The 15,089-nt window shown below is 38.1% G+C and overlaps 1 protein-coding gene across 1 annotated transcript in view; it reads left to right on the top strand.

Annotated features, from left to right (window-relative positions):
• The window catches only part of LOC122397691, a 475,319-nt gene that overhangs the window by 444,643 nt on the left and 15,587 nt on the right, over window positions 1–15,089 (top strand). The window contains exons 7-9 of the mRNA XM_043397029.1: window positions 3,578–3,694; window positions 5,002–5,115; window positions 5,439–5,582. Of these exons, the coding sequence (XP_043252964.1) occupies window positions 3,578–3,694; window positions 5,002–5,115; window positions 5,439–5,582 (375 nt within the window). The remainder of the gene's footprint in view (window positions 1–3,577; window positions 3,695–5,001; window positions 5,116–5,438; window positions 5,583–15,089) is intronic.

Here is a 15,089-nt window from a genome sequence, read left to right as displayed (position 1 = left end):
CGTGAACGGGGAAAAGTTGCGAAAAAGTTCCGGCTTTTATATTTTGCGGGTTCGTTGCAGCTTTCTTGATTCGAAACAACTTGGCTCTGCGTCGCCTAGTCATTCGTAGCACGTTCCTTTATTCTGTTCCATTTTGCTCCCGGTACGTGGCTTGGTCTACCCAGTTTGGCACAACGAACTCATACGTAAACGGTTTACACAATATTTGCTATTTTACCATATCGAATGTTCTCGTTTAAAAATTAACTCGAATTGTGTACTGTGTTATAACACGAGACTCGACGTGCTCGTTTTAAAACGCCATTTTCTTCCTCTATCGTCAAAATACAAAATATTATCCGTTCGTACTGAAATACAAACTAATTTAATTCAAGAAATTTACAATAAATTGTCTAAATCGAAAAACAGTAACTATTTAATACATTTTGATATTTCGTAACTTAAAATTTTAAGATATTTAGCAAAGCAGAAATCAACATGCATACGTAAATACGTAAATGCATACAGAATTTTGTAACTTGACTCTTTTATATTTTTGAAACCAGAATACCTCGAAATGGAAAAACCGGTGAAATGTTAACCGATAGGAATGGTTTCCCCGTGTTGTATCGAATGAGAGCCAAGAAAAGAAATATAGAAGTGCATTTGCACGTAAATCAAACGTTTCATTCGCGCTCTGTTTGTTCCTAGTAGTTCGAATCAATGCTGTCGCAGACGGTCTCGTCGAAAACGCTTTCTGTCACGTTGACCGGACCTGCTCGCTGATAATTCGATCGACGATCTAATTCGAAGAAACGGAGGCCGCGGGAACGCCATTTGCGCGTAACCGAATCACGCGGCTCGCTGATCTTATTCGAACCCGACGGTTCTTACTTTTATCGCGTCAAGGAAACGATATGACATTTTATGGAAACGTCCGGTGGAAAATGCTATTTAAATGCGGCCAACGAATCGACGCGGTTGAAATCTGTTTTAATTCGCTCTTCTTTAACTTCGAGCACAATATTTCCAGAGGACATGCTCGAAACGCGCGGATAATCTTCCTCGTTGCTGCTAATTAACACTTATCCATAATAACGTAAGCTCTGTGAACAGTTTACGGTCGATGTTATTACATTCTTATATTATTTTTATTAGCATGAAAGTTGAATTTATCGTTTTTTTTTCAATTTGCTTCCCAAAGTCTACTTAGAATAAGTAGAACATATTCTTTATCAAAGATAAAATGGTTGAACCCTACACGCACGGTAAAAAATAGAAAATTTTTCTTATAACACCGCGTTGAAAGCATGGCGTCGCTCGCGAATAAAATATAAAAGCATAAAGAAAGGAAAAGCATAAAGTTTCACAAAGTAGCTGTTCTTTGTCAGCTGATGCATCGGTAACCTGTTTTGCTTGGCGCTTTTATCGTATCCCTAATATCCTTTATTCTTCTCGAGCAATAGTTTCCTTAAAATGATCTCCCTTTGCGATGATTTCGTTTAGAAAATGCAGTCTGAACTTTCGTTTGGTATTTTCTTGCAATTTATTTCAATAGCGAACGTGCAACAATTATTCTTTCTTATTCCGAGATATTTTGTTAATTGTCCATTTTATAATAACAACATAAACGTGTACAGCAACTCTGGAATTTCTATGTAGATTTTTATGCTCGATAAAAGAATTCTTATAAAAATTCAAGTGCTACGAAGAAATATACGATAAAGTATTTTCATCTCGCGATTACTTGATTGTTAGCGTGAACCGCAATTACCGGCAATTTTCATATATTTCGTTGAAACGCGAATAACAGCCGACTAATTATGGCAGCTCGAGCAATTATCTCTCCGTAATCTGACCGCGTTAATTGCCATTTTTAACTGTTGATGATTTTTTAACGTGGAACAGGGAAAAATTATTAAAATTTCACAGAGAAATAATTACAGTCCATCCACGCGTCGACTATTGCGACTAATTTCATCGTTAATTAAATTTCTGGCACCTTAATGCAAAATAGAAGTCGCAATTCATAATACGCGAATAAATCGCGTATTTCACTCATTGTCAGATTTTTTTAAACACAGTCCTATCAAAATTGCTTCTTCCATGCAAGTCAGAGAAAAATAAAATTAAATAAATTTTTTATTTCTTGGACAAATTCATTTATACATACAAGTATAGAAATACAAAAATAAATTTCCACGTTAGCAATAGAAGTTTCTTTTTGTGTTGTGTTTGTTTGTGAAGATCATTGACTTTCATGAAATTCCTATTCCATAAATCTGACATTTTTTCTTATCAATAATGAAGTCGTCGTGTTTGGAAACTCAGCCTGTATGGTATAATATCGATAAAAGTGCGAAAGAATGATGAATCTCGTTACTTTTCCGAGTCAGCGCCACGCAGTGATATGGGTCAACGGTGGCAGCGCCCCGTTGTTTTCCTCCCTATTATTCCGAGGGACAATTTGAATGAGAGAATATAAATTATCCGGGGCTCATTGAGTTCAATGGGAAAACAAGCATAAATGGTCGAACGTTCGATTAAAATTGAAATGTTCGTCGAACTCGTTCCTTGGATCGATGACCGTGGCTCCAATATCGACAATGAGCGCGCATAATTGCGGTGATTTTGTATAATAGCATAATAGCCGATGCTCGCGAAACGTTGAACTTCGAGGAACAGTTTCGAACTTTACAAAGAAAATTTGTAAAAAACCAAGCATTACGTAACTTCTCGATCGGCTTCCTCGAGAAATATTCTTGTCTGGCAAACCGCTAATGAAATGAAACATTAACCCAGAGTCTTCGTAACATATTCAGCGTTAGAGTCTCGCTTTGTTATATAAGCTCACTGTGTTGATATAACCGGGAACGAAACCAGCAAACCAAAAACAATGGAGCACCGTGAAAGAATAGATCGACGTTGGAGGGTTCTTTGTAGTCACCGTGCACTCGAGAACAGTGATGTTTAAGTTAATTAATGGCTTGCTCTACGGTAATGTTTCTTCGTTAAAAAGGCATTTATTACGGTGTAATGTTTCGAAACTCTCTTTCCCGACACGCCTCGTATACACAAATACGAGATACAAATTCCCAAGTATTCTGAAACACTTTCGAAAAGATTTATTTCTTTTAGAAATGATTAAAATAAAAATCTGACAAGTAAATCATTTTTTAGAGGAACAATCTTTGCGAGTACCTTTAGTTCGCGTGCTTAGCATCGAATTCCCAAGGTAGACAAGGCCCGATGCATGCAACGCGAGTCGCCAGATCTTTATCGCGGTGTCCGAGGGCGTCGCGACGCTACGGGAGCCACTTCGAAACTGCGGTTGGCGCAGATAAGAACTCGCTCGAATTTGCTCGGCGAAGCACGAGGACGTGAAATTGGAAAGGAAAGGAAGAGGCGTAGCGACACCTCCGTACGCCCGCCCGTTTCCGTTTTCTGTCTTTCCGCGTCCGCCATGAATCGAGTTCCCCGTTGACGTCCTCGTTCTTCCCTTTCATCGCGTAGGGACCATCCACGGCCCCGGCACCACCTTCCAGAAGAAGCCTTCCCCGACACTTTAACCGAATGGAACTGTCACCGTGTTTTTCAGGTGGACATCACCGAGCTGTGTCCCTCGGCCACCGTTCTGGCACAGCAATTGACCCACGTGGAACTCGAGAGGCTCTCTTATATCGGCCCTGAAGAATTCGTCCAAGCATTCGCCAAGGTACGTGTCTCCACGCTTTTCTCGATCAGCGTAATCGGAAACTCTTGTACCCTCAACCTCCTTCGTCGTCAACTTTTCTCTCGATACGTTTAAAAATTGTTCGCTCGCCCTTCTCGAAGACTAATTCAAAACACTTTGATGAATTTTATCTAGAGAGTAACTTCTTAAAATTTTTTTATGTATTTTTCGTGTAATGTCAAACAAATTTATTAAAAATCAAAAACGAAATTCTAAGAAAAATTGACACGAGGTGCTGAAATTTTTCGGCGAAAATAACAAATTTCAAATCATTCTAGAAAAATTATTTCCTGTTGCAGGGGTCCATTGTAATCATTTTTGGTGAATAGCATACCCCCAAAATCCTAACGATTTCCGAAAAAAAAATTCAGTAAGTGCCTAAATTTTTCGGCAAAAAGGAAAAATTTCAAATCGTTCTGAAAAAATTATTTTCGGTTGCAGGGGTCAATTATAATCATTTTTGGTAAATAGACATACTCTCGAAATCCTACGCAGTTTCGAAAAAAAAATTCAGTAATTGGAGAAATTTTTTAGCGGAAATAACAAATTTCAAATCATTCTAGAAAAATTATTTCCTGTTGCAAGGGTCCATTGTAATCATTTTTGGTGAATAGACATATACCCAAAATCCTAATGCTTTTCAAGACAAAAATTCAGTAAGTGCCTAAATTTTTCGGCAAAAAGGAAAAATTTCAAATCGTTCTGAAAAAATTATATTCGGTTGCAGGGGTCAATTATAATCATTTTTGGTGAATAGACATACTCTCGAAATCCTACGCAGTTTCGAAAAAAAAATTCAGTAATTGGAGAAATTTTTCGGCGAAAATAACAAATTTCAAATCATTTTAGAAAAATTATTTCCTGTTGCAGGGGTCCATTGTAATCATTTTTGGTGAATAGCATACCCCCAAAATCCTAACGATTTCCGAAAAAAAAATTCAGTAAGTGCCTAAATTTTTCGGCGAAAAAGAAAAAATTCAAATCGTTCTGGAAAAATTATTTCCGGTTGCAGGGGTCCATTGTAATCATTTTTGGTAAATAGACATACTCTCGAAATCCTACGCAGTTTCGGAGAAAAAATTCAGTAATTGGAGAAATTTTTCGGCGAATTTAAAAAATTTCAAATCGTTCTGAAAAAATTATTTTTCGTCCTTCCCAGAGTTTTCAGCCTCCCTCGTCGTCAACTTTTCTCTCGAGACGTTTAAAAATTTTTATTACTGTTACTACGGAGTAACTTTTTAAATCTCTTTTATGCATTTTATATTGACCAATAATTTCAATTGTTCCAGGAATCTCCCCATCTGGAAACATCGTTCAAGGACATGAAGAAAACGCGTAATCTCGAATCGTACGTCCAGTGGTTTAACAGGCTGAGCTATTTCGTGGCAACGGAAGTGTGCAAGGTGCATTGTAATATAATATCTGTGTTCTAGTAAATGGAAACTCTTTTTTAAATTTGTTACATTTAAATTTCAACTTCGTTAAAAGACTGCTACAGCGTACGCCGAAGGAATAGAAAAAACGTTTTAGAATTGTTAAAATTCATAACATCCTGTCGGACGGAAGCAACGTTTTTTTTATTTATGGCTGATCCCTTCAATCAGGCTCAGATGCGAAAATAAAAACTCGTAGCTTTGCTATCGAATGTTATCGGTAGAATTCAGAGGATGCACAGTTCGACGCTGGTAAATAGAACTGGCAAATAATCCTGTTCACCATTTTATAGCATGCAAAAAAGAAGCAACGTGTACGCGTGGTTGAATATTGGATCGAAACAGCCCGTGAGTGCTTCAACATTGGTAATTTCAACTCTCTGATGGCGATCATTGCCGGTCTGAATATGTCGCCGATATCTCGTCTGAAGAAAACGGTGAGCGATTCCTTCAATTTCATTCTTATTGCATGCTAATATATTTGTTGCCTCGTAATTATAACGTTCCTTTATACATCGATCAAACATAAAACTATTATTTTTCTGCCTCAAAAAGTGCAACAAGTAGTTTTGAAATTGATGCACTTAGAGTTTGTATGAGAAATTGGTTTATGTAGATGTCTGACTAATTCTGGATACGTACTACTTAAGACTACTAATTTCTATGTGAGATCTCTTAATTCCCATATACATATAATAGTTTGTCCGACTGTCTATCGTATTAATATCTATGTACGAAGAGTGAAAATGTGTGTAAGAAGTTGGATTAGATAGATGTCTGACTAATTTTCGATACGTACTACTTAAAACTAGCGATTTCTATGTTTCTATTAATTTATCTTCTAATTTTCATAACTTTAAGTTTCTTGGACTATCTATTGCGTTATTGTCTATCTATCAAAAGTAAAAATTTGTATTATGAAGTTGGTTTAGATCGATGTCTGACCAAGTCTCGATACGTACTACTTACAACTACTGATTTCCACGTTTCTATTAATTGATCTACCAATTTCCATAACTATAAGTTTCTTGGACTATCTATCGCGTTATTATCTGTCTACCAAAAGTGAAAATTTGTATTATGAAGTTGGATTAGATAGATGTCTGACTAATTTTCGATACGTACTACTTACAACTACTGATTTCTACGTTTCTATTAATTGATCTACTAATTTTCATAACTATAAGTTTCTTGGACTATCTATCGCGTTATTATCTATATACCAAAAGTGAAAATTTGTATTATGAAGTTGATTTAGATCGATGTCTGACCAATTCTCGATATCTACTACTTACTACTGATTTCTTCGTAAACTCTGTTAATTTTTATCCAGTACGAAGTATTACAGGATTGTTTTCTATAATTTTATAGTGTTGCAGTTGGATTTACAATACACCTGTGCAATATTGCGTTAAAATTTCGGTTATTTGAAAATTCTATAGCATTGGAACTCGATTTAATGTATATTTAATATCCGACTCTTGGTCGTAAGTTCTCGCGATTAAAAAACTTAATTTTGCCATAGGGATCGATTGATAAAAATTCAAATTATAAACGAAATTGTACTAGTGTTTTAGATGACAAAATATGGATGCTAGAAAACGAAGGATGAGAAGCTGTTGAATTATTAATAACGAGGGGAAATGTGAAATAAAAGCTATGTCGTTTATAAATAGTATGCAAATGAACCGATTGGTTCATTAGACGATCAAACGAGGAGGGAGGAAAGTAATCGATCGTAGGGCATAAAAGCGATACTTTTAAGAGGCGTTCTCCAAGCTACTCGGTTCCTCGGCGGAACGATGACATCCACTCGGGAAAGCGTTAATACGGGGATGGCACGTAGGATCGGCCACGGTCGTTTGCACCCCCGTACAAGGGGATGGGCACGGCAATAAGCGGTCTGTAATCCTCGTAAATCGAGCGTGGCGCCGCGACGACCAGCGTTAGCCGTGACGAATCGTTGAGAATCGAATGTTCTCCGACGCGAACGAACGCGGGAACGGAGAACAATTTCGAGAGGAAATACCGTCGAAGAACGGGAACGCGAACGAATTGATTCGCAGGGGGGTAAAAAAAAAAAAAAAGAAGGAACGCATTGCAAAGTGGGCGGAGCTGTTTTAATTGAATTTTTTTCGTCGCTGTTTTGCGAGTTCGATTGAAACGTACAACGGGAATCGAATCAATCAAGAAGTCGAGGAACTCTGATTTTTAAATACTTTAATTTCCGCTTTCGTTCGTTCGATGGGGTTTCGTAAGTTTCCACCGGTCCCTTTGTGCCACGGGTCGACGTTTTTTCGCGTAAAAATTTTGATCCCGTAAATTAATAGAAGCGGGGACGTACTTTGTCAAATATTAGCCCGTCAGTCGCGTTTAAAGAGGGAATTAGTTCGTTTATGATGGATTAGAAATTGTATTATACGATTTACGGTACCATCAGTTTAGATTGAAACGGTTTTCAATGGAATTATTGCTCGTCGAGAGCACTTTCCACGTTTATTCACTGATTCCTTTCTCCATTAATCATATCGGATAAGATTGCGTCGAGGGTGAATAAAATTCCCAATGGCTGCTGTTACCGGAGAACTCTGTCAATTAAACTGTGCCATAAATCTCTATCTAAACTTCGTTTATGGAAACTTCCATTTCGTTTCTTGCGCGCGTTGATAAATATCTGTTGTTTCCTCTTTGGATGTTGATCTTTGGTAAATTCTACTGGACTTGTATTTAGTATATATAAATACTAACTTACGTTTCGCGGAGATACGTTGCGACGAAATACCAACAACGTGGAAATTTTGAAACGGAAGCAAACGCAATTTAATCAAAGTCGAGCGAAATTCTTGCGTGGTCGATAAAAATAAAAATGTCACTGTTAAACAGTGAAACGAAGCGTAACGCAAATTTATTGCAGTCCTACGTTCACGAGGGAAGAAAAAAAAAGGAACTTTGCATTCCGATCCGTGACGCTGGCGAAATAATCGAAACACGTGTCGCTCGCAGCGATTGCGTTTCCCCAGGAATGGGAGAAAAAGGATTCAATACGTATGCCTTCATGTCAGTTTCTCGCGATATTGCTACCTTCCTGGTACGAGGACGTCTTCATATATTGTCCTATTTTCCTCTTTTCCAACGGAATATTACCGTGGAAAAGACGGCGCACCTGAAAGAAAATATTATAGGCTCCTTCGATCGGACGTCTATTTGTCAAATAATTATTTCGACAAAGGACTCCGGGGATATTAAAAGAGACAATGAATCCGTTCGCGGAGAATGATCGGCTTAATAATTACTCTCTCGGGAATGAAAACTGCCTACGACAATTTCACCTTGTAATATTAGTGAAAGAAGTATCTCGATTTTACGATTCCTTTTAGTCTTTGATTATTTCCATACTCGATGGCAGGATAATCGACTGTAGATGGGTATTAATAAGTCTGAGACTGTGATCGAATTACTAAAAAGTGACTTATTTCGAAAATTGTTTGCGTATCTTTGGAGCGATCTATGAATCGCAACGAAGGTGTCCAAAAATAATAACTCTATCTCATGGAAAATATATTGGTATAAACTCGAAAGATATCGACGATCTGATTTAAATGAAAATATTTCCCCCGACGGGCGTCCCGTTGGCCACAATTTCATCGCAAATTGGATTAAACGGGGGGGATGGCGTGCGAATGAAAATGTGGCGGTCATTACAGTAAACAAAATTAAATTTTTTCTCTTAACTTCCCTTCCGCCCTCCCGCGTTACGCGCATAAATATGTTCGTAAATATTCTTGCCAACTGGGCTGTTTGTAATAAATATGTCACGGCTGTGCCCGGCTCTACAAATGAATTTATACGGCAGTATGGCGTATTTAGCATATTAAGTTATGGCGACATAATTGTTGCGAGCCTTCTAACCCCGCGACGCTCGAAACAGTAAAAACAGCAAAGGCTGAATTAACGGGGAACGTAATCTGCAAAGTGTATATCTCGAGTGAACATAGGTTCTTTGTGAGAAACATGACAAACAGTACAATTTTTTATTTAATTGCACCTAAATGTATTATTAAAAGTCACTGTCGTAAAAATAATCAAGATTTTCCAGTAACTTGATCGCAAAGGTATCATAAAATTTACGGTTAAAAGACACTTGATTATTTTTTTAAAAAAACCACCCTCGAAACAGAAACCTGTGTTAGATTATTTTATTTCGATGGATGTAACCGAAACACGTTCAGAACAATCGTCGAGCGCGTACAACTTTATCGGGAAGCTGGACAAATTGCGAGGCGGAACGGAAACCATTAAACGTTTTTTCTCGTTTTTAATTACGAGACCGGGCCAGTGTTCCGCGGACATATCCCTCCGGCTCTATTCGATGCGGACTGTTATTCCAGGGTTCATTTGGTACGGCCAGCTGATTTATACAGGGCACGCTTAAAATAATTGCTGGAACTATCAGCGACCAGGCGGCGTGGGTCGCTTCGTAATTTGCGTTAATGAAAATTTAACGCTCTCGTTCGGTCACGCACGCGCGTTGTTTTCACACCCTCCGTTCGCCCGCGTGTTGATCGTTGTCAGTTCGCGAGAACATTCGCGAATTTCTCGCCCCTGACAGGACGAATCGTTTTTTCGCGCAATCGCTTAACCTTCACGTCCATATCTCCATGTTTCGTTTAAAAATTCCTACTATTCTCGTTGAAATTCCAATCTCTCCTTCTTTAAATAATTTTACGTTGAAAGAATCTACATGCAAAATTAATTAAAAATCATCCAATAAACAAATCTCCTGGACATCTTATTTCTCGAATTATAGATGACCAAAGAAAATTTTCGAACCGTTCACACTTTGCTTTTGATAATTTCTTAAGTCCCAATTAAGAATATTTTCAACTTAAAATGTATAAGATCAAAATCGAGCAAATCAGGTAAAAGCTGAATTTTCAGAAATCTTGAACGACCATTTCTGTTTAAGTTGCGTGAGATTCGAGCTAGAATAGAATAACAATAAAATGTTTTCGAGTTGAAAATATTATCTGCAACGTGCAAGCAGTATCGAATAAGATGTATTTTCTAAACTTTTCTCGTCCTAAAAGTGTATGATCAAATCTGCATATTATTTAAACAAGGCGGCTTTCGACGGTGTCCAACGCAAATCGCGTGAGTCAACGAAAACTTGGACCACTTTTCTACTCGAGCAACGTCGAGTAGGAATCGAGAAGAGATCGCGAAAGGGAGCTGAACGTTTCGAGTCCACCAGAAGACATCCGCCCTCGACTTCCATTTACGAGGCCGTGGAAGTTCCAAGTTCCGCGTAGTTTCGTCTCGAAACTCGGCGTCGAAAGCCCGACGCCCGTTGGTATCTTCGTTGGCTCGCGTTTCGAGGGAGGACGCCGATACGGCGACGTCGGTGGAAGATGAACGATACCGACCCGCGTCGGGTTAATTTACCACGGAGATAATCTGCGAGTGACGTCTCCTTCTTCCGCGGTGAAAAGGAGCCTCGGCCTGCTCCTCGTCCCTCAAAAAGCTAATTACGTTCGGTCGTTACGATCCGCCGTGCCAGATATACCACCCCCCATCTGTCCCCCCGTCGCGTCCATAAGAACCGAGAGACTGACGAGGACGAAAACAGCGATGGTCGATTTCGATAAAATTAGCATGTGTTTCTGGGTTTGTTGCAATATGATTCCGTAAAATCAACATCACGTGGTGCCTTACTGCTTAAAAAGATTAAAAGAATATTTCTTTCCCTCAGAAAGTCTGTCGATATACACTAAGGAGCATAACTGAATCAATAACCACAAGTTTTGTATAAATTTATTGCTAAGATTTTAATTACTTTTATCACAATGAATAGATTGACTCGGTTTTGCACCACGTCCAATACTTGTCAGTATTTAATATGTCATTTATTTTTAATAATTTTCATTTTAACGAGTCTGACTCGTCACAGTTGACAGGGTCTTGTTTGTGATTGAATTGCTGATAAATAATATACTCAACCTTGAGAGAAAATGTCTATCATCCCAAATAAATCGTGAAAAAAAGAGTCATCGTGTTAAAACGAAAAATTAAAATTCTGTGAATAATAGAATCATTAAGGGTAGTTGTCTTAGATTCGAACGTAGGTGAATCGACTATTGGGGATTGGAAAAGAACGTGAAATACTTAGAACCTGTAGGACACGCTATCAAAATGTAGCCTGTTTCTATGTCCTCCTCTATACGTCTAATAAATGCCTCTGAAATGTTGTTTTCTCATTCCTAACGCAGTACTAGCGAAGTTTCTACAGGTCCTTTGTATTGTGTGATCGGGTCCTCTAAGAAGGAATGGAGTCTAAAACAACAGGTTAGAAACGGTTCGATCGTAGTTCGTTGGAAAAGCAGGTGATTCTTTCCCCTCAACTCCCACAGTATCGTCGAGCTAGTTTTGAATTATACAATGAATCGACTTTTGTGTATTCGACCAAAATTTCCATCTCGATCCAAATAGATGATTTTGTTTGTTTTTAAAGAACTGTTGAAAGTAGAGACAAAATTCGTTTCGATAGAATTTCCCAAATTTTTACCTCCCTTTTCTCTAATAGCTAATGAATATAATCGATTAATATTATATGTACATACGCTAGTCGTAGCTATATAGTGACCATCCCAAATTAATTTTATCACTGCAAACGCTTTGGTAAACAGCACGTCACAGGTCGATGTTCGAGATCTTTATCAACGAGAGCGTCAGGCAAAAACGATTTGGAAGAGTAAGTTCTGCGAGTTGGTTCCGACAGAATGACGACTGGACGCCTCGACGAAGGTCGGGGGGGAAGTGCAACTCAATTAACCTTCAGCTGGCGTGGAAAAGTAGCACGGTTGAAAAATATGTCGGAAGAACGACGCGAGAAATGACTCGAACTTCGTCGAGCCCGACTAATGGCGATGCATTGTTGCGCGTTATCGTGGTTTAACCCTCGATCGGTGGGTAGATGTTGAAATATCGTAAATTGTCGTTTCGAAGCTCTGTAATTGATGGATTGTAGCGATCGAACGTTTAGAATTGATCACAAAAGTATCCAACGATCCTGAGTCAATTTTGTGGAAAATTAGTTGAGAAGTAATCGAGTAGAAGTTGAGAAGTAAACTAGTACAAAGTATTTCCAGTGAAATATCGTAATTAAACAAAATTTAATGTTTATCTATATTAAGAATGTTTTAAACACAAAATGTATTCTGTATTGTTTTAGAATTCTTATGTGGACATATTGGTTCATTCTTCCTTCGATAAAATGCAAATTTTCTATCCTAGAAAATGACATGCATCCCCCAACTGTGACAAACCATTATGCTTCATCTTTGGTATTAAATTCCTCTGGTTACATTCTTGACCAAGTATTTTAATGCAAATTTCTTCTTTATAGCGATTAAAATACCAGTTTTACCATTCCTTCCTAATGCAAACTATTTGCAAATTCGTATCGTTCCAGTCGATTGTGCTTATTAATTCAGGGTCTCTTTTTATCACTCGACCATTTGAATCAGCCTTTCGTATAGTTCGACGTATCGTTACAACGGTTGAAATTTTATTGGAATTTTCTCTTATTGCACCTTTAAATCCCGTTGCGCTTCTAATCGTTGGATTTTTCTTCGCAGATATTAAAATATCTCCCTCTTCTGTCTTGGGTATTGTCATTTATTCATGGTTTCTTTGATATTCTTTTAATACTTTCACAGTTGTACATTCTATATCTTCTGTATAATAAGCTTTGTTATACAAGCTTATCACTATCTTACTTTCTTACAATTCTTTTCTTTCAAATTCTGGAATTTTCTTTTGTGTAAGTTATGATAAAGAATAATTGAAAATTATTTACTGGAGATCAATAATTTTCATAATTATAAGTTGCTTAAACTATCTAATGTATTAATATTTACGAAGCAAAAGAGAAAATTTGTATTAGAAGTTGGACCAGATCGATGTCTGACTAATCGTTGACTCATACTACTTACAACTACTGATTTCTATGCGAGATGTCTTAAGTCCCATAAATAATAGTTTGTTGGACTATCTGTCGTATTAATATCTATGTACGAAAAGTGAAAATTTGTGTAAGAAGTTGGTTTAGATGGATGTCTGACTAATTTTCGATACGTACTACTTAAAACTGTCGATTTCTATGTTTCTGTTAATTTAAGTACTAATTTCCATAACTACAAGTTTCTTGGACTATCTATCGCTTTAATATCTATGTGTCAAAAGTGAAAGTTTGTATAAGAAATTGAATTAGATCGATGTCTGACCAATTCTCGATATCTACTACTTACTACTGATTTCTACGTGAATGCTCGAAGTATTACAGTATTATTTTCTGTAATTTTATTATGTTGCAGTTGGATTTACGATACGTTTACGCAACAGTGCGTTAAAATTTCGGTTATTTTAAGCTACTTTGTCTCCCACGAGTTTTTTCGAGATTTTACGAAATTGCAACTCGGTATAAGTCGAGCTAATGCATATTTAATATCCGACTCTCGGTCGTAACTTCTCGCACTTTAAAAACTTAATTACGCTTGATCGCAACGATTCCCTACCCGCTTCCCCCCTCCGCCACCCCCGACGAACAAATTCTCTTTCCTCCCGTTACGCGCGAATAATTTTCGGTTCAACGACGCGAAATTTATCGGCTTCGGTTACGCGGAAGGTCCAGTTTTTAATTAAAAATATCGAGTTCGAGAAACAACGAAATCTTATAAATCACCGCGTAATATTCAACCGATCGATTAAGGGTCTCTGTTTACCCATTTCGTCTCGGTGGCATTTTCTCCTATTCTTTCCCCTGCCGAGCGTCGAAAATCACATTTCAGAAGCGAATTTGCATTTCCCTTTTCCTTTGACCCGTCCTCCCCACTTTGCCACTAATAATTTATCGTCCACGGGTTTTCCAACCTCGACGATGCGGCGCACTTTTATGCGACAAAGCTGCACGAGTTCAAATGGAGATTCAAATGGAGTTTTTAATATGCAAATCAACTGGAAATACGAAAATCAGAGCCGCGAGGAAAACATTTGATAACGAATGGCCGACCATAAAAGCGAATTCTCCCGGAAACAGGTTTAAATTCATGATTAGTGAATTTTACGTACTTCTTTAACGTGACAAAATCTTGGAAGCCAGGCATTAATTCGCACCTCGTTTATTAAAAAGTTTCAACAAAGTGTCACAGTGTGGACATTTTTCTTTCAAACTCGTTCGAAGGAAACGGAAGTTGCAGTTGCAAATATCCTATGTGCAGATGTATCAAAGAGTTTCATCGACCTTAGAGCTGTTTTCAATTTTCATTTATTTATTCACCTAGTAGACTTGGGATGACTTACAGTTTACATGGTTACTTTCTCTGTCCAGTGAGCTACGCTTTCTTAAACCTATTCGTTTTGCAGTTAAAAACACCTTTAATGACAAAGTGTATAAATAAACTCGCCAGTTGTTAGTAGCGGGAATCGCGATATCGTTTCTGGCGCGTAAAACGGATTACGATAAATAAGATGAACGCTCCGAGCCAGCAATAAATAATAGTTCGTGCTTACGGTGAGCTGTCTCGAAACCTTTTACAACGATATTTCAAGGAACGATCCTACCGACGTCTCGGAGAATTATTAAGCAGAATGATATATTGAAGATATCTTACGTAAAGACCAGGGACTGGATCCCCCTCGCAAATGCGCGGATCCTTCTCTACGCGGAAGCTCTCCGTCTCTGGCCAAGAGGACTAAATTCTTTAAGGATCGAGGATCCTTCTCCGACGTTGACTGCATTCCCTGAAAGAGAGAAGGTTTTCCTGCTCGCCGCGGGAGCCATTTTTCTCCGCGCGACTCGATTCGATTTCTCAGGAAATGCCCTCCGTCGTGGAAAAAACAGTGAAAATCGGAGACTCCTGGCAGATCCGGTAAATTGAAACTGGATG

This window comes from Colletes gigas, unplaced genomic scaffold (genome assembly GCF_013123115.1).
Source record: "Colletes gigas isolate AHSC1104 unplaced genomic scaffold, ASM1312311v1 Colletes_gigas_Sc00001, whole genome shotgun sequence".
Taxonomy (NCBI): domain Eukaryota; kingdom Metazoa; phylum Arthropoda; class Insecta; order Hymenoptera; family Colletidae; genus Colletes; species Colletes gigas.
The sequence above is the reverse complement of the archived record's forward strand: the minus strand, read 5'-3'. Positions and strand labels throughout refer to the sequence as shown.